This window comes from Lygodium microphyllum, chromosome 10 (genome assembly GCF_053477565.2).
Source record: "Lygodium microphyllum isolate KBCC chromosome 10, Lygodium_microphyllum_v1.1.10, whole genome shotgun sequence".
Taxonomy (NCBI): domain Eukaryota; kingdom Viridiplantae; phylum Streptophyta; class Polypodiopsida; order Schizaeales; family Lygodiaceae; genus Lygodium; species Lygodium microphyllum.
The window spans coordinates 12,553,272-12,581,003 of NC_141144.1; the positions used below are offsets into that span (position 1 = coordinate 12,553,272).

The window sequence follows — 27,732 nt, forward strand, 5'->3', positions numbered from 1 at the left end:
TTACCCCTGCCCTGATCCTTGAGATACAGGAGTTCGAGGTTCAGTATTCATTCATCGCATAGTGTGTTTGCTGCATGAGTATCGTATTATTCAGTAGTTATATCACTTCATTTATTCACTGTGTTCATTGTCTTTGAGTTACCCTAACCCTAACTGTGTTCTTTTATCAGTCTGTGCTTTGTCGTACGGTTTCTGTTTATGTTTCTATGTTAGGGTATTTCTTAACACCAAGAATACTCGTGCATCAGGTATAGTTGTAGCTACCACTCTTCAATTCCAAGAAACCTTGCTTCTAATACATCTAGATTGGCTTGTAAGGCTCGCCACATCTCTAACCAAGGAGAAAACTTCCCAATTGCTCTATGCTCTTTTTTAAAACTATGATTGCAATTAAGAGAAAAGAAAGATTCTATTAATAAATCCCCTTGAGACAAAGTATCCCAAAGCAAAGTACAATGTACAAATAGGCCTATAAGAATTGCCAAAATGAAAAATATACTAAAAAGGAAAAGTCTATTAGAAAGCCTGAGTGAATAATTAGTTGAGAGGTTTATAGTGCCAGACTATACGTTAGTGACAATGAAAGAAGGTGCCAAAATCCCAGCTTTTGATAAGCATCTCTCTTCCTCATAATATAAGAACTGCCTAGTATTCTCTCCCATCTCCCGTGGAGAATATGGACAGTCTCTATCAAAATCCTGGAGAGTCTCTATAGTGGATATGTCCAATAGATCTATAGAATGGCTACATCTTGTGATCCATATGTACTAAGCAACAATGCTAGTTTTGAGCTCCCATCTGTGGCAATGCCCCTCAATCCACATTGTCTGTGAAAAATCTCACATCGCAATCATGGTCACTGGTTGCTCCGAGACGAGGCAAGCATGACATCCCTATTTATCCTCATATTCGCGAGTTGGGCCTCTATATGTGACCCAAGCAACTATCCCCCATGTTATAATCATCAACTCTACAGTTTTGTGAAACACCACCCTAAGGGTTCTCCTTTGTACCTCTTGGGCCTAGGCAATCCCAAATGTAGTGTCTTTCTGTCTCCTTTGACTCCCCACATCAAACAAAAGAAGCATGGTCTTTGTTTGTAGCCAAGCCAAGTGTCAACTGCTAAACTCTTGTGCGCTAGTAACCATAGAAAGAGTGCAATATTTGGTCTAAAACTATCCTCCAATCTCCTCTAAAAATCAACAAGAAAAGGTAGTGATATACCTATGTAGTCCAATGTTGAGTCGCCACTTGCCAACATTACTATAATCATACTCTATCTAAATTCTCCTCCCCAATCTACTATATCCAAAACAGGGATGATTCATAGGTATCTCTGCAAATAAATCTCTCTAGACCCACACCCCACAATCCCCATGTAGTCTCTAAAGATGCTTCTCCATTATGCCCAGTATCTCTAGCTATCTATCATGCATAGCTTCAGGTTTGGATCTAAATACCAAGTCCCGTCACAATGAGCCAAAACCCTAATGCTATGCTTGGAATATCCTATGAACTCATCAAAAACCTCTTTCCAGAGACTACCATCCTCCTATACGAGAAATTACACACGCTCTCTCCACTAGTAGCCACCACAGCAAGAAGGACATCTCCTCTAGTGAAAAGCCCAATCCCGGTCTAAGAAGTGCATGTGTCAATCCTCCACTCTAGAGGTACCACCTCCCTTGTGCTCTCCATCATGTCTCTAGCCCCTCTAATGCCACAAAACCCTTTATCCTGTGTGACTGAGTCAATAACTAAAGAAAAGCAAACCACTCACCCACTATAGAAGCTATTAGCAAAGAGAACCTACACCAAGGTAAGCGTATCCTCTCTTTTACGTTCTGACCTCCCTCAGTACACTAAGTAGCTGGTTGACGTGGCTGTGTCAACTTTTTTTCAACAGTGGCTGGTTGTCCTATAGATAGTGATCTCTAAGCCCAAATAATAGCTACAGTAAATCTTACCTCAAAACTATTCCCAAGCACTGTAGATAGATGTGCTGAAAAATCTAGTAGATGCATGGTCCTCCATCAGTAGAAACAATATCTCTAATCTCCATAGCAATAACTTCTTCCACAACTTTTCGCCTGGAAGAAGGCCCCTCACAATACGCCAATGTAATCGTAAAATGTTTTGCCCCTAATATGTTGTGTTTCATTATGAAATGTTTCACCCTTGGGCAGATCCTAGGTGAAACACCACATGGAATATCAGAATAGTGCATTTAAGATGCACATATTCAAAGGTATTTTAATAGATTTTTTTTTCTCCCTTGAAGCAAAATGCAGAGGTGAAATGTTGCACACCAAACATTTATTAGCGAAACATGTTTTGTGTTTCATTTTTGATGAAACACGTTACATGGTTATCATGCTATACTCTTCAAAATCACCACTCCACTTTGACTGTTTGGATCAATGATCCACAAACCACTCCTAGATTTGGACTAAATAATAACATGCAAGACTATTTTAGCCCTCCATGGGCTTCACTCTCTTCTTCACCAAATGCAATTATTGAGGTGTTTCACTTGCCAATGCATGACCTACAAAAGGTCCAACAAGATGTAATATATGACTAGCTAGTAGAACTTGGTTAGCCACTACCACACTCCTCCTCATTGTACTCCAATACAGTCACTTTGACTTATTCTCATAGGTAAAAGTGTCAACTATTGCTCCGAGGTGATATGAATGTCCCTACGACCACCAAGGTACTCCATGGGAGACCCAAGTGGAATTCTCCTATAGCCTCCAATTTGGCTGCTGAATTTCACAAACCGAAAACCCGTGGGATTTGTACCAATTGATAAGAGCTCTGGAGGCTCTACAAAAACCTCCATCCCAGCTATAAAGGCCCCAAGCTCTCCTCATCCCCATCCAAGTAAACAACCCTTAGGAGCAAGGCGGTCTATCCCAGTCTCGTTGCTCCCTGGGCTAGAGAGATCTCCTCAGTCTTTGAACACCCTTTCTAGAGTGTCTAGGACTTGTAGCACGAAAAAAAAAAATTGTAGCATGTTAACATGCTTCCATCCTTTTGATAAAACATGTACACCTTTTGTGCACGGAGGCACTGCTCTGGAATGCCAGCTTTGTGTCTGTCTCTTTGCAGCAACTTAAAACTTTATAAAAAGGTTTATTAAGACTAAATATCATTTCACAGAAAATTTAGTGCACAAAGAGAAACTTTGAGGATTCTAGCCAGTAGTCTCACCTACATTTTGCTCTGAGAATAGCAAACATGTACCTACAGTGTCCTCATACCATCCAACCTACAAACATAGTAGAATATGATGTTACTGGTTGTTGGCAACAATAACATGTATATAACTAGACATGCATGAATTTTAGAGGACCTCAATCTTTACACTAAACTAAATCATACTTCACTTTATGTATCATAAAATTAAATCATCATCTCCGTACCAAGTCTCAACCTTATGTGGAGTCAGTATAGCATGTTTTATTATCAAGAAAGTATGCACGCAGTAAGAGTAAGGTCTTTGGTGCTATGGTGCCAATCCACATCAGCCGAATAGAAAACCTAAAGAAAACAAAAAAGATAGCTCACCTTCATGAAAGCACTTCAGTATAAGGGGTCAAGACAGACTGTTAAATGCATAGCAAAGCTCCCAAGAGGTCAAAGAAGTGTTGCTCTGCTCTGCACATATCACAAGGATGCAAGTAGGAACACTGAGGTGTCAAGACAGATTATGTGAAATGCATAGCAAAGGGATCGAAGAAGGGTTGCTCTGCTCCACTGATATCACAAGGATGCCAGTCCGCGTTCCTTGCGTAAGGTTTTAACAAAGAAATTGTGTCTTCGCATTGCTTTGAAATTCCTCACAACTTTTTGCTATAATCTCCAGGAATATCATGGTTTGCATGTGCTCAGACACTGTCTCCAAATTAATAGTGAAAGCGTTATGTTTCATTCTTGGATTATTACGAGTTGTCATCAAACCAACCTCCCTTTGAGTTTTCTATATGAGGTCTCAAGCTTACTCAAATCCGGAAGATTGTTCTGATTATGCTCCACATACTCCCCACGCAATGAATTTGCAGATCCAAAAGGTGCTCCCAGTCGAATTCCTAGGAATCATCTCACTAACTGGTTGCTTCAGCATAAACAATGCTTGACACTTGCCAGGAAGTGATGCAATTGTCTTACATGCAGGGGCATCCACAACATGCTTGGTGCACTCAACGGCTGGCCCAACATGTTCAAAATCAGAGTATGAGAGCGTCGCATCCTCATCTAGGTCGAATCCTAAGGTCTCCACAGCTTGATCGATGAAAGTAGCACAGGTCTGTATGTCTCCTGTCATGCAGGTCTCCAGTCACACAAGTCTGAGTCAGAGGCAGAGGCAGGCTGATCCAAGCTCAGAAGAGCAGCAAAAACCCTAAAACTAGGGCCTTCTGCAGCACACTCCTATCTCTGGTCTGTCTTGCTCTGCTAGTTTGTGACATGCAGGTCTATCACAAACACTTCACTTAGGTCTTCATTACTGCAGGTCTATCACATTCTCTCTCTGTTTTGTTTCATGAAGAAGCTTAAATTAAATGAGAATATTTATATCATGTTGCACTCTCCTTGTTTCTCTTCGTGAAGAAGTGGAAATTAATGTATGGAGACTTTTACATCAGGCCTTCACACCAGCCAAACACGATGTAACAACTGTCATGAAGCCAAAAGGCTAACAGAACAACACGCGACATGATCATAAATTCTCTAAAAAGCTATCAGACATTAATCCACAAGAAACAAAGGAAGGGGATCATCCAAATGGTACAACAGGGGTGGAGTGAATAATATCCATGCATGGAGCAGCCACCTCTCCAATACTGAGGCCGGCTGAAATCATAGCAGAAATCTGCCATAAAAGCAAGTCTCTCACTCATCCAACATGACTGCTGAGACCTGAGGTCAAATCGAATATAAAAGCAGTTCTAGTCCACCAAATGTGCCAAAGACTAGTCAATCACATGAAGTGAAAGAGGCAAGGAGGATAAGACTCCAACCTAGCTGTGGAAGGCATCTTGCCACGGACAGGCATTCTCCGACCTGTCAGCAAGGTCTACCCTCTGGAAATGAAGTCCCAAACCTGTCTAGCGGCTAGGCAAGAAATGGAAAGATGAACCAGTGTCTCGTCACAAGTACAAAAGATGCATCTGCCTCTAAATATCTTTCGGGCCCCCAACATACTGCTTGTGGGCAGACCCACAATGAAAAGCCTCCATCATATGAAGTGAAAGAGGCAAGGATGATAAGACTGCAACCTAGCTGTGGAAGGCATCTTGTCAAGGACCTAAAAAACGGACAGGCATTCTCTGACCTGTCAGCGAGGTCTACCCTCTGGAAATGAAGTCCCAAACCCATAGTTACCTGGAATGGGGAACGGGAACGGGAATAGGACCCCCTGGAACGGGGGGAACGTCCAAGGTGGGGGAACGGGAACGGGGGGGAACGGCACATGTCTTAAGTGCCCCAAATATGCCCTGCATGACCAAGTTGCCCCAAAGAATGTCCCTCTAATTGCCCCAATACCCCTCAGTGCTCCAAATTGACCCGAATGTCCCAAAATTGACTCGATTACCCCCACAGCTCCAAATTGCTCTGAATTGCCCCAATTATTCTAGTTTCCCTTGAAATTAGACAATATAAATGGATGATTACCTTGGAATTGAGAACAGGCTGAAATTTGATTGTGATTTGCAAGAGTTCATAATGCATCAAATTTGAGCTTTGCATGGACTCCTAATTGGCTTGTGGGTTGTCTTGACACTTTGAATATTCAATGAGAGAGAGAGAGAGAGAGAGAGAGAGAGAGAGAGAGAGAGAGAGAGAGAGAGAGAGAGAGAGATTAGTGTGTGCACATTAGGCAATGGAGATAGGCGAACATGTGGTAGAAGGAGTATGATACAAGCAAAAAGAAAAAACGTGGAAAAATGTAAATTTTTGGTCAACAGGCCTGGAACGGCCATTCCAAACAGGGAACGGCCTAGGGAACGGCAGGGAACAATCCCTGGCCGTTTCACCTCCTCCAAGGATCTGGAACACGTTAAACCGTTCCTATAGGCTGGAATGGCCGTTCCCTGTTTCTATGCCCAAACCTGTGTAGCAGCTAGGCAAGAAACGAAAAGATGGACCGGTGTCTTGTCACAAGTACAAAAGATGCATTTGCCCCTAAATATCTTTCAAGTCCCCCAACATATTGCTTGTGGGCAGATCCCCAATGAAAAGCCTCCAGAGAGAATTTTCCTTGATAGGGAAGCTTTGACTTCCATAAGAAAAGGAGGCTATCACACCACTTAGCTGCACTATCATGAACTGACCAAACTTTGTTAGCTTTTTCAGTGATCCATCTCTTATCATCCACCATTTCGTGGTAAATTTTTTAGCCCTTAGGGTTTCACAAAAGCCCAATCCAACCATGGTGATAAGGGCAAAGAAGCAAGCAAGGGAGAGTGCCTCCGAAGCTCGTATTCCAAGGTCTCCTAGAGCAGCTTCTAACCTCTCAATATTTGAAAATATTGGCAAATGCAGCCAGAAGAATAAACCCTTTCTTGACCCAAGATAACAGCACCCTAGATTGTCTTTTGATACATACAAAGATCAACTCATTGTTGGTTATTCTTAGTCATTTGAAGTTGATTTCCATCATGGGAATGACCAAAATCATGTCTTTTATGGAGATGCTTCTCATGAAGAGTAACATTACTCTTGTTGCTCAATTCAACTACATGGAAGACTTGTTTATTTTGCTTGTAGGGATGGATGGATTTACTTGTTTTGAAGAGCAATCGATGAATTTATTTGAAGATTTTGAAGACATTTCTGCTGCCCCAAAGACAATGATACCTTTGCTTGAGGGGAACATGGATATAAAGATTGATGCAACTATTGCAAGCAAAGTCAAGGAAGAAGCAGATCAAGAGGACCAAAAGAACAAGAATAAGAAGAAGAATCAGAAAAATCATGAAGACTTTGAAGTGGCAAACAAAGTGAAGTACAAGTACAGGAAGCTAGACAAGAAGAACTACAATGAATCAAAGATCTATGTCAAAAGAAATGCTAAAAACCGCAAGGGTCTCACGGTCCTTGATCCTATTTTTTACTGACTTTTTTAGCCTTGTAATGTCTAGCCCAAATGTCTTTATCATAAGCTTGTAAAACTCCTCATGTAGCCTTGTACTACAGCCTCTGTAAGGCCCCTACTACAGCCTCTAGATGTCCATCATGTTTGTGGTACCCACACTTAGCCTTTTTTGCGGCCTTTTGTGCGACAACCTTTGGTGTTTTGCCATGTTTATGGTGTGCCCACACTTTGTAGGTGTTACTTTCACTAAAGCCTTTACACACTTTATACTTTCTGGTTGTGATTGAGGAGGGGTGTTGATATATTAGCAATCACACCTAATGTAGCCTCTTTGTATGAGGCAATTTGGGATGAAGACATGCAAGCTGTAAGAATCCCACATGCACAGAAAGGGTAAAATGTACCCATCCAACAACTATAAAGCATTGTACTTGACTACCACTTTTTATAGATGAATGAATACATGATGATGCTTTTCTTTATCAGTTAGTGTCAGTCTTGTACTTATCAGTCCTACACAAGATTGTGTTTATGAGTCCAAGCTTCCATCTTGGAACCTAATTCACTTGTGTAACAGTTGTGGTCTTTAGTCAATGTCATCATGAGTTTAGTCTATGCTTACAAGCCGCCATAGCCATGCTCTAGATCGTGCATATTTAATAGGTGGATCGTCTGAGTCATAAGAAAGTCATCAAGACCGAGCGGATTTTTATGACCAAGCTAAAAGCTGATGGGACTTTCGACAAGTACAAGGCTCGCGTTGTAATGCAAGGATTTTGAAAAAAGCAAGGCATTGACTATGAAGAGACCTTTGCTTCTATTGCACGGTTGAAATCTTTCCATCTGTTGTTGCACTCACCGCTCATCATAGATAGCCAATCTACCAAATAGATGTCAAAAGTGTCTTTCTAAACAATTATCTGGAAGAGGACATCTATGTAAAGCAACCACTTGGATTTTCTTGTGCTGATCGGAAAGATAAGGTCTTTTGCTTGCGGAAAGCTCTCTATGGGCTGGAGCAAGCACCATGGTCTTGGTTCCAAAGGATGGATGAGTTTCTTTGAACTCACAAATACCATTCTATCCCTCATGAACCAAACTTATATATCTATATCACTTCAGAGGGGGTTAGCTATATCTTGTTGTATATTGGTAACTTACTTCTTATTGGCTCAAATTCTGCTGCCATGGCAGAAATTAAGGCTCACCTTAGTTTCACATTTAAGAGGTCAGTTGTCTTACTTTTTGGGGACGGAGGTTGCTCATTTCAAGAGTCATATTTTTATCTCACAACAAAAGTGGACACAATATCGAAACATGTAGGGTTGAAGGTCTCCCATAGGGGGTAAGAGACATAAGGCTGTAGAGAGATTGAGAGATGGAGTAAAATGAAACTAAGAGAATTTAGAATATGGAAGATTTATTGTAGATGGATAGAGGTAAAACTGAGTGATTTCATTTCATATGGCTCAACAAAGCAATCAATTTGTAATATATCGGATAGATCAGATAGTTATGCCCAAGACAGAGGCATATACACACATTTGGCAATATAGCCCAACACAAATTGAGACTATGATTCAATATACACACTAATACATAAATAATCTTTGCTAAACATAATCCAAAAGTTGTAGGTAACATCTCAAAATATCATGCATACACCAATTTGCTGATGGAAGATAATAGGTGGCACCACCGTAGACAAGACACATGAATAGGAATATATAAATCCCTATAAATACCCTCTATAGGCCTTCAAGTTCACTTTAGCCCTATAATTACAATCTTATTGCACCAACAAAATAGGGTATAGATGCTACCTCAAATCCAAGAAAAACTCTATCTTTGTTCTCTATACTGTGTCTACCAAAGATCAAGAATCAAGTAGTAGAACTCAAAAGAAGCCCTATTTGAGCATCAAATCTCCATTTCCAGTTTGCTACCTTGTTCTTGACTGTTATTTACAGCCCAAAACAGTATACATGAAGAGCATAAACCCATCAAAACTCCTCTTTGATGATAAGGAAGGTTTCATTGATGTTTGGGGCCAAGAATGAAGTGAGAGATCACCTCAAAGACCACGTAGGAGATGAAGATCTTCAAGAACAGCTTATTGCGTTGTCTTCCCTTGTTTTCCCTTGTTCAAAACAATCCCAATACTCTCCTCTCTCCTCTCCAGTGCATGAGCCTCCAACCCACATACTTTCTTTGGCTCTCTCCCCACCTTTCCCTTGCGTCATCTCTTGGTTAGAATGCGATCTCCTTTACCTTTGTAGCCACATTGGACAATAGCCACCCAATTAGTTATGTCAATGCCCCTAAAACAGTATTGAATGGTCTTGTTGATCTCACACTTCATTCTCCACCACATAGCCTACAAAACAAGTCACTTAACAATACCCATTCTGCTTAGGTTTTACCACCCGGGTTTGAGTTGAGACTGGGAGTTTCCTTGTGATTCCCTGCTTGTTTTTTATTTTGATTTGAGGTTTGGCTTGGTTTATTTTTTCCTTGCCTCCCCTTTTGAGAATGAGCAACAAGAGTCCTCTCTGAGGGATTATTCATATGAAATTGATCAAACAGCCATGATGGATAATGCAATGGCTGACATTCAAATTCATAGAATGTAGGTAAATTGGGCAGAGAAACCACTTGTTGCACAAAATTCAAGTATTTATGCGGCAGCGTGTTAAGAAACAATGTGACTTGATTGTCAAAGGATATAGGAGTCCTTGTAATGGAGAATTCGGCAAGGAGATGCCGATACTTAGCCATCTTGACTTTCAAGTCATCTCGGTCAAAGATTTTGAAGTTGTGAACGTCATGGTCAAGATTTATTTGATAGGTTCTATCTCGAGCCGCATACTAGTCAGTTAAGTGTGCATATCGCTCAGACTCTAAGTCAAAATGCTGAAGCTAAGAATGAAACTTGGGCAATAAGCCGTGCATCATCTCGACGATAGCGGAGGCATTCCTAGCCTTCCATGAGCAGATGACCTTGTATGAAACAAGTGCGAGATCAGGTTGGGGTTTCGACCCTTGCACAAGATTCCATAGGTTCTGTGAGTCAAGAACATGTCTAATCAAGTTCGACCAAGTTGTAAAGTTGGACCCATTAAAACGAGTGTTGTCATTGAATGGATGCTTGGCAGAAGATGAGGTAGAATCGTGAGGTGTCGAGAATGTGGGATAAGATGGTGGTGGTGGTGGAGGTGTTTGATAAGGAGGAGGGGGAAGGGGTGGGTAGGTATCCAATGTGTGTTGATTGATGGAGAGGCACTGGAACATGAATGTTTCCATAAGGTGCTGGTGGAGGTGGAGGCACTACGACATGTAAACCCTGTCTAAATGTCGGCTAGGACACAACATAATGACTAGAGGGTCCACAAGGTATAATGCCATGGAGGCAAACTGCGGCACCAATTGCTCCACACTCGAGAGAGACTAGGGGAAATACCCAGACTGTAATGATCTCGAAAGTGTGTGAGGAAAATGTGGCACGCCACCGGGCTGAGGAAGAGATTAGGTCTTAATGGTTGTGCCTAAGTTTGAAGAACCCCCTGGTGTGGTGAATGAAAATACATGTGATTCTACATGAGAGGCAACATGCGATGCACTTAATGGAGGCTGAAAGGATGTGGTAGCGGAATAAGAGGGTGGGATGGGAGAGAGATTAAATTTATTTGTGATAGATGTAGGTGTGGAAAATAATGTGGGTTCCTTTTGTCCATTAAATGTATTAAATTGAAATAATGATGATGAAGATATATCTACTTCATTTTGACCTTTGAAAACAAAATTGTTTGAAGGAAAAGAAGAGGAAGGAGTACTCACAGTTTGTTTCAACTGCTTACCTAGTCTTGAGTTTATAAATAAATATCTGTCTTCCTCATTACTCATAACCAAAAATTGTTTTACATACGTCCTTGATAAAAATCATCCATACCAATAGGAGAAGGGAAATAATCATTAACAGAATCTGAAATGGTAGATATACTTGGCACTGGAGAGAATAAGTATGAAGGCAATGGAGTGTACCCTATGCGAGTTTTCACTTGCAGATGGCCAGTCCTAAGTGGAGATTTCGCCCTTCCTGTATGTTCAGTAGATCGGTGTGCCAAATCTAAAGGGTGAAATTTAGACTTACCTTCTATTTGCGACTAGGCTTTATGCATCAAAATGAGATCGTACTTAGTTGAGCATCGTACAACAAAGCACAAACTGATAGAAGAACACACTAAGGTTAGGGTAACCGTAACCAGCCTTTCTCCTCGGATAGGGTGGTAAATAACCTGGTTAAGCACTATTTACAGCTATCAACAAGTTTACCAAACTGAAATGCACACTCATATAATCTTGGACATTGGACACCCTATCGGCCCCTAAACTGGCGCCCCTTTCAGTATTTATTTAACTTATTGAAGAAGAAGTTGATGTATAATGGGATTCTCCCAATCCCTTTTGGTATTCCAACTCCTCTTGCTGTCCAAAATGACCAGGAAGTTTTCAATCTGATTTGCCCCTTGATTGGGGTAGTCAATTGGCCTTCACATGCTTTGATAGAGATGGAAAATGCCCCAAATTCATTGATTTGTTGGTTTTCCATGTGAATTTGATTGAAAAAAGCTTCAGTCCTATTGAATCCAAGTCTTGGAGCTTCCAATTTCTAGCATGCTTTTTCTGAGGCTGTTGCTAAACTTTAATTTCTGTTGCAGACTAGGTTTTATAGTAGAAAAATCTGAAATTTCTCAGCCTCTGGTGCAAATCGGATCAGCAGTATCTCCTCCCTCTCTTGTAGGCTGAATACACTAAAATGCCTCTTTCTAGCTTCTAAAGACGTTTTTCAGTCTTACATGGGCATTTTTGATAAGTGGCGACCTTCCCAAATGGTTTTCATGGCATTATCCATAATTAAATATTAATTGTCACTCTTTAAATGTTGAAAATTAATCTAATAATTATTTTGGTGCCTTGAAAAATAATGACTGGCCAATAATTAAATTAGCCAGGCAACTTCCATTCTTGAGTGTCTTTGGTCTATCTTTGACCATCATATTGGCTTTAAGTACTTATAAAGGCCACTTTTCTAGTGTCACCAACTGACACTTATAGCCAAATGAATGACCTAGGCCAACAATTGGCACAAGATACTACCAAGTACCTGTGCGGCATAACTTATCACAACTTTAGCCTTTGACATTTTTTGATTTCCTAAGGTCCTAGGCTCATAAATTTTCTCTAACCCCCCCCAGTTACACTTACATGTGCAACATTCACTTAACCATGTGATAAAAAATTAATCCACATGTTAAGTGAGATTTCAAAAATACGTTTCCTTATGATAGCCCTCCCCCTTAAAATCCTTGCAATCGTCCTTGATTGCACTGCCGGATGCATCAAAAGAAAAATAGCGGATTGGAATTTCTACAAGGCATCATAGTTAACACAACATTGCACACTATTGCTGAACCATTCCATATTCCCAACACACGCTGAAAATTACCAGCCAATTATAACATAATATAAGACTCACAAAGAATCTAAAAAAAAACATTGCCAAATTATCATGTGATATGTCTATTTTTCATGAGCTCAACTCATATGGCAAAATCAAACCATAGCTTAGTATAACCAAGCATAAACCATGTATAAAACATCAATGACAACACAATATATGCTGTTGTTCATGTAACTAGATGTAAACCGTTGAAAACTGAGCATAATCTGATCATAAACTGATCACTATTTCAGACTTACCTTCTACAGGGTGAAATTCAAACTTACCTTCTATGTGCTGCTGGGCTCTATGCATCAAAATAAGATTGTACTCAACTGTAGTGATCTCGTAAGGTCGTGGAACCCCATGGTAGTCCAATGTCTGTTCGGCCATGTTGGGAGCTTGTGAAGCAAGCTGTGAGGCCCACTCCGCTTTGTTTCTCGATGGATTTAGCTCAGATGTGAGAAGTGGTGTGGAAGTAGTGTTCGAAGTCATCTGCCCTTTTGTTGTTTCTGTTTCTTGTGTAAAGCTTTTTGATCAAGGCCTAAGTTTCTCTTAGAGAACTCGGTTTTGATACCATGTGAAGAAATACCCTAACATAGAAAAACAAATAACATTGTACAACAAAGCACAAACTAATAGAAGAACACAGTTAGGGGTAGGGTAATTGTAACCAGCCTTCCTCCTCAGATAGGGTGGTAAATAACCTAATTAAGCACTATTTACAGCAATCAACAAATTCACCAAACTGAAATGCATACTTTACCATATAATCTTGGACATTGGTGGATACCTTGTTGGCCCCAAAACTAGTGCCCCTTTCAATATTTATTTAACTTATTGAAGAAGAAGTTGATGTATAATAGGATTCTCCCAATCCCTTTTGGTATTCCAACTCCCCTTGCTATCCAAAATGACCAGCAAGTTTTCAATCTGATTTGCCCCTTGATTGGGGCAGTCAATTGGTATTCATATGCTTTGATAGAGATTGTAGCATGATTTGTATTTTGCGGATATGTTGAGCGTCATCGATTTGATACAAATGAAAGTACATTGTCCATTTGGCCTGCCGTGAATTGATGTTCATCTCATCATATTCATTCTTCTCCCCTTTAAAGGGATTATGTTGGAACTGAAGAGGCATGGAATAGGGAGATTGTTGTCGAAGAGAAGGCTCAAATCTGCAACATAGGGATGAGGATTAGTGATGGACCTAGGTTGTCAAACACAAGGTCCAGTGGCCTCTAATGTTGACGCCAATTGGAGGTTGAGTTTGTCAGATGTTGAAGGAGCCAAGAGGATGCCAAACGCAAGATGTAGGCAGTGGGGGTGATGTCGCCAAACACAAATGCTAGATGATGCCTGGTTTAGGTGCACTGTTGCTTGATGAAGAAAGAGGCAAAAATTGACAAATTCAAGGTGCACCAGTCTCTTGAGATGATGAGGTCAGCTGATGATGTGATGCGAGGTGATCAAAAGTATCCTCAGGTTGCAAACGCAAATCAAGGGATTGTGTGGATGATGCCAGGTGAGTGGAGGTTGATGCCCAAGTGGAAGAAGTTGTTACATGCCAGGATGGGATGAGTTTTCGCCAGGGTGGAGGAGTTGATGCCAACAGGATGGGCTCCAAACGCAACATGATGTTGAGGAGATAGGGTGCCTAAGGAAGATGACGGAAGGAAAGGAGAGAGATGAAGGTCTCATGAAAAGGAGTGAGAGTGATGAAGAATGAATGGGAGATGCCGATTATATAGGCACAAACAATCGAGAGTCTTGGTCACTGAAGTCTCTCGAATTGTGCTTTGACCCTCTTGGAAGGCCCTAGAAATCCTTTTTGGGGCTAGAAACGAAAACCAAAAATGGGGAAACTATATAGAATGATGTGGTTTCTCAACATGAGGTAGTACTTCCACTTCTCTAGCGATGGACAGCTCTAGTATATAGTGGATCTCCGATGTATTTAGCATGCATCTAGGGAACTATTTGCTGACAATATGTTTTTGAGGAGGTCACTATTTAATGTATGAGTCATTGAAGTTGGTATGTAGATGGATATGGTTTTCATTGCAGCTCAAAAACTATATATTTGCATTAGTGTATGATCATTAGAATATGGTCATCAGAGGCTGATTATCAGATTCAGGTTTTCAGCGTATGGTCATTAGTTTTCAGTGGTATTCAGCTGGTTTTTATGGACAGCGGCTTGTGAAGTAATGCTAGTGATAGTACAGCTATGGTTTGTGCTTTGTTTATCCTTTACTATGGTTGTTACGTTAGAACACTTTTGAGATAAAGTTAATGGATGCATTTGCAGTGGTGCTGACAACGATTAGAATTTCTTTTTGGTTAGTTATGACTTCGTTATGAGGGCTGGAAATTTCAGCATGAGTTGGGCAGTAGCATAGTAGAAGAACAACGGCTGATGTTCTTTGACTATGATGCCTATGCTTTTACCAATTCAATATTAGTTTGTTTTTGTCACCTGGCAGTGCAATCGAGGATGACTACAAGGATTTCAAGGTGGTATGTAAGGAGGAGGTGTATTTTTCATGCTTAGCTTTGGTATTATTAAGTTGTGCACGTTGTGAAATGCAAGTCAGTTAAGTGACAGTGAGACATTAGTAACCACGGTGATTAGTAGGTGACATTGGAAAAAGTTGTAATAAGTTATGCTTGACAAGTAGTAGGTGGTATCTGATGTCAAAACTTGGCATACAACATTTAATTAGCCATTAGTTTCAGTGGTAACACTAGGGAATTGGCATTAATTAATTATTTAATACTGGTTCTAGGCTAATGCGTGCTTAGGATCACTTTGGTGATAAATTGGCATAGCTAATTTATTTGTTGGTCAGTTATTATTTTTCTTAGCCATAAATAAATATTAAATTAATTTGCATAGTTAATATTTTGAAAACTAATTTAATAAACTTCCATGCAAGTGGAAAAAACGTTTTTGAGGTTTTGAGAGAGAGAGAGAGAGAGAGAGAGAGAGAGAGAGAGAGAGAGAGAGAGAGAAGGAGCCGACCATTAAAGAAAACTACATAATCCTTATATACATATGAAGATTCAGCCAAAGCATGCTGTTTATGCTCCACAACACAAAAAACATCCCATTTTCCAGCTAGCATGACTTTCCACAACCGATACTGTTTTCCGCTCGAAGAAATGCCTTTCACATTCCACACATCAATTTTCATGATGAATCACAATTGAAAAGAACTACCGAACTGCTGCTTTTCCTTTCCCTTTTACATCAGTAGCTTTGGCAGCTTGGAATCTCTTCATTTCACCTCTAATAACATCAACAAGATCTGCCTTTTGCAAACCGGCAATGGAAGCACGGGAAGGGAAGTGTTGGTGCTGGGAGCGGAAACCATCCCGAGGAGGCTCAAGCCTCCCAAACGAATCGAATTGCAAGGCAAAATCAGAAGGCCTTTTATCTTCTACTGCCGAAGTACGCGAAGATTGGGGTTTCATATAAAACCCCTTTCCTCTACGTTGAAAGGTTTGAGTAATAGGGGGCGGCAGAAGATGGGCAGGAATGGGGCAAGAATCCTGTCTTACATTACGACGAACCACTGTAACCCAGGAATCTTCGATGCTTCCCTTGCGATTCTTTTGGGCTACTCCAATCACTAGCCCTGCCTTCGGCACCCCCCTCCTCGCGGTTGAGGTAACGACTTCGGGCATGGCCTGTTCTGTAACTTATTTCAATTAAGTGATCTGCAGTCGCTAGCACATCTTGAGGTAGGCCATTGGCGGGAATTTCACCCGCATCCAATCTTTATTGGGAACTGTACGAAGTATTTGAAAGACCAACGATAATACAGGCAATTCGTTATCAAAACGATTGCTACAATTTTTACATAAATAACGAAATAAAAAGAGCTGGAAGAATGTTCTTCCCATCTTTTTTTCCGGCTTTCGCGTGCTAGCGCTAAACGGCGAATTAAGTTCGGAAATATATTTTTCTTATCGAACTGCTCCCTACCACGATTTGGCAATATACCCAAGATTGGTTCCCCAGAGGTTCTGCAACCATAGCAGCCATAAAATGCATAACGTTTTCGTTCAAAAAGGCTCAATGGCGATCCCCAATCTGTCGTTGCCCTGTGCGGTAAGAAAAACACTTTTGCAGGAATGAAAGTCACAAAATAAACTAAAAGAATTCGTTACTTCTTTTTTTTGAGTGCTATGAAACAAAATAGTTTCTTATGTGCTCTGGTCTGTGGATCGGAAGCTCAGCTAACGTGCGCACTAGTTCAGGAGACTATATCAAAAACGAGATTTTATAGCTATATCCGAAGCCAATCGATCGTGAATCTCTATTGTATCTCTGATAGATTCCATCTCTCCGGAGGAATTGCATAAATTAGTTACTTATCCTATTTCCAGGAAAGCACAAGAGAAATATTGGGACCGGTTTCATATAGACATAACTAATTGTCTGACCGTGTCATCGATGTCGAATCTTTTACTGCCAAAGTACGCGAAGATTGGGGTTTCATATAAAACCCCTTTCCTCTACGTTGAAAGGTTTGAGTAATAGGGGGCGGCGGAAGATGGGCAGGAATGGGGCAAGAATCCTGTCTTGCATTACGACGAACCACTATAACCCAGGAATCCTCTTGAAGAGGCAAATTCCGCCCATCCGGGGATGCAAAGCACACTCCCCACCACCATGGGAAACGACCTTCTGGCCATCATCCCGGCCTTGTTGGGAAAGTTGCTCATGATCAGCCACGGGCTTTTGAAACATCTCCGGAGGGAGATGGTATTGCATTTCCATATTTGGGTCCATGGGGCATTGCCCTACCTCCATATTTTTGTTGCATTCCCCAATGAAATGGCCTAACTGGCCACATTGGAAATAGTGTCCTGCAAAAGTACCCCATTTCAGCTCATACACCAACGTTTGCAACCCTGGAACCTCAAAGCGAATCTTCGTCGGGCGGGGTTTCCCTGTATTCCAAAGCATACATGCCCTATTCCGATTGCGGGAAGCCAGCCGAGGTTCTACCAAAACCTCCCCAATGGATCTCAAAACCAAAGGGAGGAGTCTCCAGAGATGGGCAGGGAGATCCACCACCTTGACCCAAATAGGACATACTTGTCTAAGCTCCTCTTGAAACTCAGCCATGGGTCTCCAAGGGACCACATGAACTAATTGCCCATCCATAAGCAGAGGAATGTGTTGCATAATAAGTGCCCGTACTTTTGTAGAACGAAAAAGAACCTCCAAGAACCCCTTCGGGCCATCATATATCTCTTCCACCAGGGGGACCTGCATATGCTCGGAAACATCTTCGGAGCACTGTTCAGAACTGGCAAGCATAGACTGTAGCCAAGCACGAATTCGGGTGATCAAAGGAGTCCTTCCAGTGAAATAAAATATGGCTGCCCTCTCATGGAAAGCAGCTATCTGTTGTAAAACTAGGTCGGTTCCCATTACTGCAACTACTTGTTCCCCATCCGGTAGTGCATTAGCTTTATCCTCATTACAATGGACATAATCTTACATAAGATGATTGGCAGTGGCCAGCATAAACTGTAAAGAACCATCGGGCTGTGAACAGGAAATATGAACCTCTGACTGGGACGAATTCGGGGGCCCAAGACCGGTTCTTCAACCGACATCCTACGGCGTTTGCCCATCTCTTCACTTTCCTGCAACGGCCCAAGTTCATCAGCTGAGGAATCACCATCCGGATCGACGAAGTCTTTGTCATTCCCTTGCCTAATCTATTGATCGAGAAAGGCCATATCTATGCCATTGGATCCTGCAGATTCGCCATTATAGAAGTAGATGGTGATCACAAGACATGTTGCTTGCCCTGTTGCGCGACAGATCTGGAATTTCATTTCGCGTGTTTGGTTTTCAATGACCCAGCACCACCTATCCATTCGTTTGTGGATTATGGGAGATATGTCCTTTATGCCCTCTTTAAGCTCAGATTGTTCCTGCCTATTTCATTTCTTCAGATGGACAGCCCTGTGGCATATATGGCGTACTTGCAGTGCCTTTATTTTTGATTCAGCATCGGGCATCCATGGGCATCCTGCCTATTTCATTTCCTCAGATGGACAGCCCTGTGGCATATATGGCGTACTCGCAATGCCTTTATTTTTGATTCAGCATCGGGCATCCTGCCTATTTCATTTCCTCAGATGGACAGCCCTGTGGCATATATGGCGTACTCACAATGCCTTTATTTTTGATTCAGCATCGGGCATCCATGGGCATGTGGCCCGTGTGCGAGGAATAGTCTTATGGCAAATCTCCTTTATGATGTCAGCGGACCTGGTTCTTCCGGATATTGTTGCTCCCGGGATGGCAATTGTTTGCTTCACTCCAACTACTCCTGTGTGATATGATAGTACTGTTCATGTAATAGGTTGTTCTGTGAGAGTGAGAGTGTGTGAGAGTTTCTCGGATGACTTGATGGTCTGATGTAACAGAAAGTGAGAGATACACAGTGAGAATGCTGACCTGATGGTCTGATGTAAATATTTACTACTTAATTCGATTATCTTCACGAAAAAAAAAGAGAGAGGAGGAGCTGGTGACATGCCCAAAAGAGACTACAGCAGTAGGTGATTGTAGTTTGATGGTTGTTTCAGTTGAGCCACATCATGTTTAGGGTGTTCCATTAGTGCAAACAACTTTCATGGTTGTCTAGATAGGGTGGTAGCTAGTTTTCTCCATTTCCGCGCGATGGAAGTTTGAATTTCATAGGATTGCTTTATAGGTGTGATAGAACCTACAGATGTGCGAAGCTTCGTAGAGCATGCGAGTTGTGACCCTCTATAGTCAGCCCTAACATATGAAGTTGAGGCTAAATATATTTTCTAGTCATTCTTACTTTGTGTTACGTAGGTGCAAGATTAGCTTTGGCATATGTAGTCCACCCTTCCAAAGTCTTATCTTGTGGGGATTGTACTTTATAAGGTACCTTCAAGTTTGATGGACAATGCTATACCAGCCCGCCATTGTGTATCGATGGTCCATTCTGATGGTTCTTGTCATATGTTCTATGATGAGTCCTTATTATTGAATTGGAACATATCCCTCCTGATTTGAGAGATGGTGTTAGGAGCTTAGTTAATCCATGAGCGAGTTTGGTGTGTTTTTGTGGGCTGCACATTTCATTTTTAGTGGCGCTAGTCATTTTGCCATGTTTTATGGGTGATTGGTATTTCTTGGCTAGCCAACTTCATTTTTTGGCTCTCGAGATGTGGAGCAACCTGTTCTAGTTCTAGGGCCTATTTATTGGCCAAGGTTCCTCCTCCTCTAGTCATTGTTAGCATACTTTGTTACTTGTAGGTCCTTGTGGAGAGAGAGAGCTAGTGCCAATGCCCATTTAGCCTATGACTCACTATTGTATTTAACTGTCTCATGTCTTGGTATATGAATTCCATTTCCCGAGCGTTCGTCTAAGTTCTTTCTTTGTAGTGTTCTTTTTTATCTTTGCAGTCTCTCTTTTCTTGTGTTGTGTAGACTATTACAACACTTTCACAAGCTTCCATTGTTGTATGTACTTTCGATAGTTGGCTGGAAATTTCAGCATGTGTTTGGAGTAGCATAGTATGAACAATAGCAGCCAATGTTTTTTGACTATAATGCCTATGCTTTTTCCTGTTTTGTATCGCTTTGCTTTTGTCACATTGCGGTTCAATCAGGGACTTATGCCAGGATTTCTTGGTGGAGGTGTGTCATGTGAATGTGTATTTTAAATGCTTAGGTTTGCATTAATAAGTTGTACATGTGTGGGGTGCACATGTAAAGTGCAAATCAATTAACTCCTATTGAGGGCCTAAGTACCGCAAGTGAGCTGTGGGTGACATTAGGAAAAGTTATATAAAGCTATGCTAGATAGGTGCTTGTGGGTGCTTGCTGTCAGTTTCGGTCTAGGCCATTAAAATGTCCAGTGGTGACATTAAGTGACTAGGCAGTAATTAATAAATTAATGCTAGTCCAAGGCCAATTAATGTAGGGGCAATTAAATGTCCCATGGGGATTAGCACATCAATTGTGTATGGGCATTAGCCAGTTCTTAGGGAGGGACAAATGAATGCTCAATTAATTTTCAGAATCAAATTCTGAAAATTAATTAATTAATGCTGGGAAATGCAATTAGATAGCTGCCAAGTGGCAAAACAGGTTGCCACTTCTCAAAATTACCCATGCAAGACTGAGAGAGGGCTGTTGGGACTGGCTGAGGGTCATCTAGCCGTTTAGATGCTTGTGATGGCTGAGAGGGATAAGAGTGCTGTTGCTGCAGTCGCCAACTGATCTTGGCAAAATTTCCAGCCATTCGAGAAAGCCCTACTAGTAGGCAACAACATGCATTAGGCGACAGTATCCAGGAAAGGTCCAGGAGAGGGTGTAGCTACTTGGAGCCCCTAGACTGCTGGGCGATATCATTTGATGCTGTATTACTATGGACAATAGTTGGGGGATGCACTTTCTTGGACAGAAATCATGACTTCCATAGCAAAATTAGGGTTTCCATAGCAACCTCAAGATCCATGCGCAATTACTAAAGACCTCCTACTTGATGTAGTGACTGAAGGCAAGAAATTTGGAGGTGATTTGAGAGGTAGTTGTTGAGAAACCCGGTCATTTGGTACCTTTCCTTTACTTCATTCCTATTTTGGTTTCCATTTACAGCCCCGAAAAGGCTTTATTTGAATCATTATTTAATGTTTGGCTCAGCTCCTGCCGATTTGCATGCTCCTGCTCCACCCCCGCCATCGTACCAGTTTCCCCCGCCTTCTGCTGCGCCTACTCCCATGCCCTCCCTAGCACGACTCTCTCGCAGCGCTGCCTCCGCCTCCTACTCGCCTGTTACTCCGCCTGTTCCTTGGCGCGACCCCCCAACGCTATATCCGCCTATCCTCTGGTCAGACGCGGTGTATTCTGCGAGTTTCCCCCCCAGTCAAACACCTTGTGCGTTGTCCTCTTTGAGGAACAACTCTTAGCCGTCTGTGGCACAGAGCTGGAGCTTAAAGAAACAACGATCTTTGGTCAGGTAGTAGGTCACTCCCCATCTAGGGCCCAGCTTCGGGATTGGCTTCACTCCATGTTGCGCATTGGCATAGCGTAGATTGCGGAGGTGGTTCTAATGGGCCAAGGGATCTTCATGGTACGACTCACCTCGGCTGACGCTACTTGTGAGTTACTGGCCAGTTCACCTTATGCTTCCACGAAGGGGGTCATTTACATGGTCCCTTGGTATAGTGGCTTCACAGTGGAGGCATTCGCGCTTCACAACAAGTTCCTTAGACACCTAGTTACCCTTCTCTTCCCTGGACTGGTGATAGAGTATTGCTAGTTGGTGGAAGACTTTGGATGGCTCTTCGGCACTGTCCTTCCCGCCTCTTTCATGGACGCAGTGACAGCCGCAGGAGTCCCCAAGGTACAGGATGGTGGACGAGGAGTTGCTGCAATGAGTATCAGGTTATCGGAGAGGAGTGGAGTTGACGAGAAGGGAGGTAGACGCAACAATACCTCAGGAGTGGTTTGCTCCCCCAATATGAGAGCTGATAGAGCCCGGGGAGGTATGGGCCGCTAGGTTTTCACTAGTAGGTATTCCCCTACAGGTGGCAGGTAGAGTGGGCGGCGTTCCACGTGGGACCTTCACCGTGTAGGAGGGGGGGCGTCTGGCTCTTGACAGAGGGTAGCAGGATGAGGGGATACCAGAGGTGATCTTAGCAGAGCTCTGAACCTCCATTATCCACTCCCTCCGCAGCCGATGGGATCAGGTGCAGGGCGAGTCAAGGGTTTGTCAGGAGCTCCGTTGTCATGTCATGTGCAGTTGGGGCAGCTAGGACCTATTTTTCGTGATGCAGGCAGGCAGCCCCAGATAGCTATACACCCCCCCTCCATGGCTTATTGCCCCCATCCCCCTAGACTGCCATGAGAGGCTTGTACATATGATATATCTGTGACTCTTCATTAGCTCCAGCTAGTTTGTTGAGCATGAGCACTTTCTTGTATTCAAGGTTTATTTTGAAGTAATATAATGAGCCACTCTAGAAAGTCTGTGGCTATAAATACGGCATAGACTTCCCTCATTCATGATCCTACACATTCATTCCTTTTGACACCCTATTAGTCTCTTCCATATTCGTGTCTCCTTTCTCCATCCTCTCCATTGTTGTTCCACCCCTTGAGGAGTACGTTATGGTTTGTGGCTTCTACATCCATCTCCAGTTGGTGTCTTGCAGCCTACATCATCTGGCGTTAGCCCTCCTCGCTTGGCGTCATCATCAGGCTTTGTTTGCAGTAGATTCAACTTGTTTACAGCAGCTGGCTGCCGAGTAGTATCCTTGATAGCAGCCTTCATCTCAGAGAGATTTCAGCATATCCTTCATCTTTGACAGCTCCTAAGGAGTGCGCGTCTCTCCCTCTATAGCTAGCCATCCTTTCCTTCACCCTTCAGTATTTACCTTTGATATCCTACTATTGGAGGATTGTGTTTCGCTTCCTTCACTATGTGGATTCCCTATAGGTGCTGGGGCTTGATTTAGATAGGATAGTGCAGTTCTCTTCAAAGCTTCGACTCTGCTGTATCAGCTTGATTCACTTAGCATCATTCATCATCATCTTCTTCTATGTTTTTTGAGTTTCTATTCTCTCTTAATATTTTCTATACACACTTTTTGTTTCTGTGTGCAAACCCTAATGTCTCTCCGGTTTACTTTTACAATAGTCATATTTTGACAATCATCCATTTTCAATTTATTGTGGCTTGCATGCAAGAGATTGCAGAACCAATTGTGCCTAGATTGTTCAATCAAGGGGCAAATTGATTTTATAAAGTGCTAGTCATGCTTGACAGCAATTGTATTGGAGATTGGAGATAAGCCCACTTCTTAGTGTACTTCAACATTCTAGTAATACAAGATGAAAAAATTACCGGAATAAAAGTCAAAGATTTCAGCCTATCCTGAGCTCCATTGAAGGCCTCAAAGCTCACCACTTTTTTTCCACCCTCATCATAGTCCTTTGCTACTCCTTTGGGAGTCAAGTTATCATACATTGGCTGTTGCAAAAAGGGTGCATTTGCTGTATTCACATCATGACCAGCACTATAAGAAGCCTTTGCTTGACCAGCACTTATTTCTTGAACCCCAAAAGCACCAGGGGGTGTAGATGCTTTACCATACATGCCACTTTGTCCCCTAGGATCATGCGAGTGCTGCCATACATGGGTTCATGTGCCATTCTTGGGGCCAATCTGCTGTTGGCTGTCCAACATGGAGTGGAAAAGTTTGCATTTTCAGAGTTGTGTATTTATTGCTTGCTGTAATTTGTGGAAAATAAGGTCATCTACCACCCTTTCCAAGAAGGAAGGTCGGTTTTAGAGTTCCATCCACCTTAGCTGCTACTCTCCATTTGTGAACTCCTCCACCCAACACATGTATGACAGTTTTGGACAGCCTTTGTCGACTGAAATCTGGTATTATTTAGAGCATTGCTAATGTTTGACATCTCCTAAGTATGGTTTATAAACTAAGGAAGAGCCTTGTGAAGTTTGGTAGCCATCCAAGCAAGTATGTGGGAGATACATTCTTGAGAAAGTCAACAGTAGGAGCAGATTGGATGCAGAAATCTGTATTGTAGGGAATGCATAGCTTTTTGGGGCACCTACTTTGAGAATTTGGTTTTGATCTCCTTTGGAGAGTTGTAGGTTGGAAATGGAGCTATATTTTTCCTTTAGAAACCTTGGTGATCTGAGCTACAATTCAAATGTTATGAGGAGTTTTCTGCAGGGCTGTCTTGGTTGACAGGCTTTCAAAAGCATGGAGACCATATACATTTTGTTACGTTATGTTTGGATTTCTCAGTGAATGTTTGCTCAAACTATGGGAGTGACTAATCATGGTGAATGAATTTCCTAGACCAAGAGCATATCATTGAGTGTGAGCAAGTTGATGGGAAAATGTAAATATGCTTTGTTTGGGCCTGAAAGTGTTGGCCGTAGCCGAGTGTTGTGTAGGAACTGGGGGTTATCATGTATCTAGCTGTTTAATATTGTGCAATATTTTAAATCAAGTGCTATAGAGATGTTCAATCATGTTTTAGGATTTTTAAGTGTTCTTAATATATAGTAAAGTCTTGCATTTGGTGTCAGTATGAGATAGATACATTCTTGAAGGTGAACTAGCTGATTAAAACTCTATTTGGACTGTCTACCCTCAATATTTAATTCTAGGTTATGTTGGAGAGTTTTCTATTAGGCTGTGTGATTCAATTTCGCTTTAGGTATCACTTCTGCAAACATGGAAAACATCGGGGACCTCCTCTTGATCATGAGTTGTGGGTAGCATGGCTTTGTATGTAGCACTCATTTTGCAAATGGAGGTATGGATTTGTTGATGTAATCAAATGGGTTTTTGTCGTGGGTGAGAAGCTAAGGTTATTTGAGAAGGAAGTCAGTCTTGCTGTAATAGACAGTGAATAGAGGACTAGATATTCAGAGATAGAGTTCAGAAATCCAGAGCTGGAAAGAAGAGCTGTAGAAGTCTATTTTGCAAGAAGTTTTTAAGTTGTGGCATCTATAGTAAAATTGTAGGTCTATCTCTGAGAGCAAATCTTATTTGAACACAGATGTTCTCATGGTTGGATTTGAATATCAATTTTGAATGCCTTATCTCCTATGGCTCCCATATTTAGTTTTATCTTTCACAACTATTGGAGTATGATTTCTCGAATAAAATGCAGGTTCAAATTGGAAAGAGAGCTGAGCTTAATAGTGTCTATTGATCATAGTGTAAGGAGTCTTACTGATAGTGCACAAATTGGAGATTCACTAAATTGCAGTCTTCAATCTTAAGGTTCTATCCTACATTTCAAGGTTTAAGTTCCGAAATTGATTCATAGGCTTTGGGAGTGTTCTGGCTCTACGGAGTATTTATGTTATGTTACCCTTACAGCATAAAATATGTTTAGCCTAATGTATATGGGGTTCCCCACTTATCATGATTGGGCAAAAGTGAGCTCTGGAATTTCAGATTTGATCTGAATATTGGGCCTATTATTAATCCCAAGTTGATGAATGTTATGCTTGATTGTCTTTGTTGTTCTTCATGTCCTGTTCATGGGTTGCTAATGTAGAATGCAACTAGAAATTGCAGATATTACTAAGGAAAATGAATCTGAAAAACCTTCTCTATTGCATGACAGGTCATGGAGATGCCTTGTATATGATCTAACTTGATGGTAGATCAAATGAAATTCAAATCTTGGACCATCTAGAAGTGAAGTGACTTGAGGAAAACAGAGACTTGAGACTAAATGTTAGGTCAAGATTTGGATGCCAAGATAGAAGAGTTTCAGGTCTGAACTTATGTATCTCTATCTCACCTTGCTCAATGAATTGTTTGTCCCTCTGAAGTAGTAAACCTTGAAGGATGCACCAATGTTAAAACCTTGGGATTTAGTGTGTTGTATCAATTGGGTGAAACTTGGAAACTATGTGTCGAATCTTCTGCAGATTTGGAAATACTAAGATATGCTGAGTTGAGATGTAATTTGAGTTGAGGTTAGGGGTTTAGTTCTACATAGTACATCTGGTTCAAATGCTTCAGCAGATACTTAAGTGTGACACTCTGTTATTCTTTGTAGGGTGGTGTAAGCATAATGGAGGAGGAAAAAGAATATATTCTCATTGAGTTTGAAGATGGGGTTGTCCCAACATGTCATAGTCAGTTTTCTCTTACTGTAAGTGCTAGTGTTTGGGCTTTAAAATAGTGGCTGTAATAGGATTTAGCATCATTATGACTTTGCTTGTGACTTGAAATAATTAATTCGATTGATGCAGACTCCATTACGAATCTTGAGCTATTCTACCATATACAACTCATTTTAAAGTTGATGACAGTGTTCATGAAAATGATTTTGATAACAGATGTTAAAATCTAAAAATTACAATTTTGGAGGGATTTCGGAATCAAATTACAAATATGTGTCCAGTTTTCATGGCTCAAGTTTTGTAAATTTTAAGGCTTGAAACCTTTTTCTCAAAATTCTGGAAACAAAACCTGGGTTGGGTAAGTATGAGGTGCTGTGGTGGGTGAGATCTAATAGAGACATTAGATAGTGCAGCAGCAAGCACTCCATCGTGCTAGGTAAATATGTAGCAGAGAGAGATGTATTCAAAAGCCACTTTTGTAGCATGAAACATACTTCATGTGTGATGCTTTGTAGCTGGCATGGATTTGGACAAGATTCATTATATAAAGGATACGCTTTACCGTGGCTTGTAATGTTGGTAGTATGCATCTAGTCCATGGTACTCCATTTGAGCAAGGAGTTCCTCGCTATAGCATTGGCCCATCCATCTGCCCATTGGTGGGTCTTTATGCTTAAGATAAAACTGGTCACATGCGAACTGAGATGGCTTGAATGAATGCAACAAAGTTGCCCAGTGTCTACATCATGTCCAGTATTGCTACATAACTAGGATGTTGGGACTGAGGCATTCAAATATAGAAAATGAGTGCATCAATGGATACTTTCCATCTACGTAGCCCAATCATAACTACTTTATTTATAATCCAAATTTATGCATCAGTGTATGTCACTCTGTGAAGCAGGTTGAGGTGTGCTGGGGGAGTCATTGATGACGTTGTGAATCAACTAGAGTTAGCGTGTCATACTTATGTCTCGGACTGTGAATCAGTGTATAGGGAGCTGACTACAATGTAACAGACTCAAAACAACAAAAACATATGCTGTTTTTGTTGAAAATGAAGGGTATAGAAGAGAGTGTGTGTGAACAAAGGATGCAGAGCTATAAGCCAAGAGGAGCATTGAGAATGGCCTGAAAAGCTATATTGATGTACATGGGTCAAAGTTCAATGCAATAAAATGTTGTTTGCCAAGTTTCTTTATGCCTCAACTTCTCCATGTTGTAGAGCTCTTATAGTACTTACATTGGTTGTTTGGTATATTTGGAATCCTCCTTAGTCTTAATTTGTCTAAGGTTAGATACGGAGAAGACTTGGATCCAATCCCCCTCCCCCATGGCACGAGGGTGGCACAGTACCAGAACCACTCCCTTCAAGTATTTGAGGATGGTTTCATCACTCGACCCAGTTACATGGAGACATAGCTGCC

General features: G+C 41.5%; 1 protein-coding gene across 6 annotated transcripts in view; it reads left to right on the top strand.

The window, feature by feature from the left end:
• Positions 1-3,486: 3,486 nt before the first annotated feature.
• LOC148029716 (uncharacterized) overlaps positions 3,487-27,732 on the top strand; it is a 69,206-nt gene continuing 44,960 nt past the window's right edge. The window contains exons 1-5 of one of the 6 annotated variants that reach the window (XM_087686023.1): positions 3,487-3,797; positions 3,872-4,076; positions 4,180-4,310; positions 25,798-25,950; positions 26,239-26,334. In XM_087686023.1, coding sequence (XP_087542149.1) covers positions 25,909-25,950; positions 26,239-26,334 — 138 coding nt within the window. In that variant the 5' untranslated portion in view covers positions 3,487-3,797; positions 3,872-4,076; positions 4,180-4,310; positions 25,798-25,908. Of the gene's footprint in view, positions 3,803-3,871; positions 4,077-4,179; positions 4,311-4,344; positions 4,517-25,797; positions 25,951-26,238; positions 26,335-27,732 lie in introns of those variants that run through there. The other 5 variants (XM_087686024.1, XM_087686027.1, XM_087686025.1 and 2 more) reach the window with 5 other exon arrangements.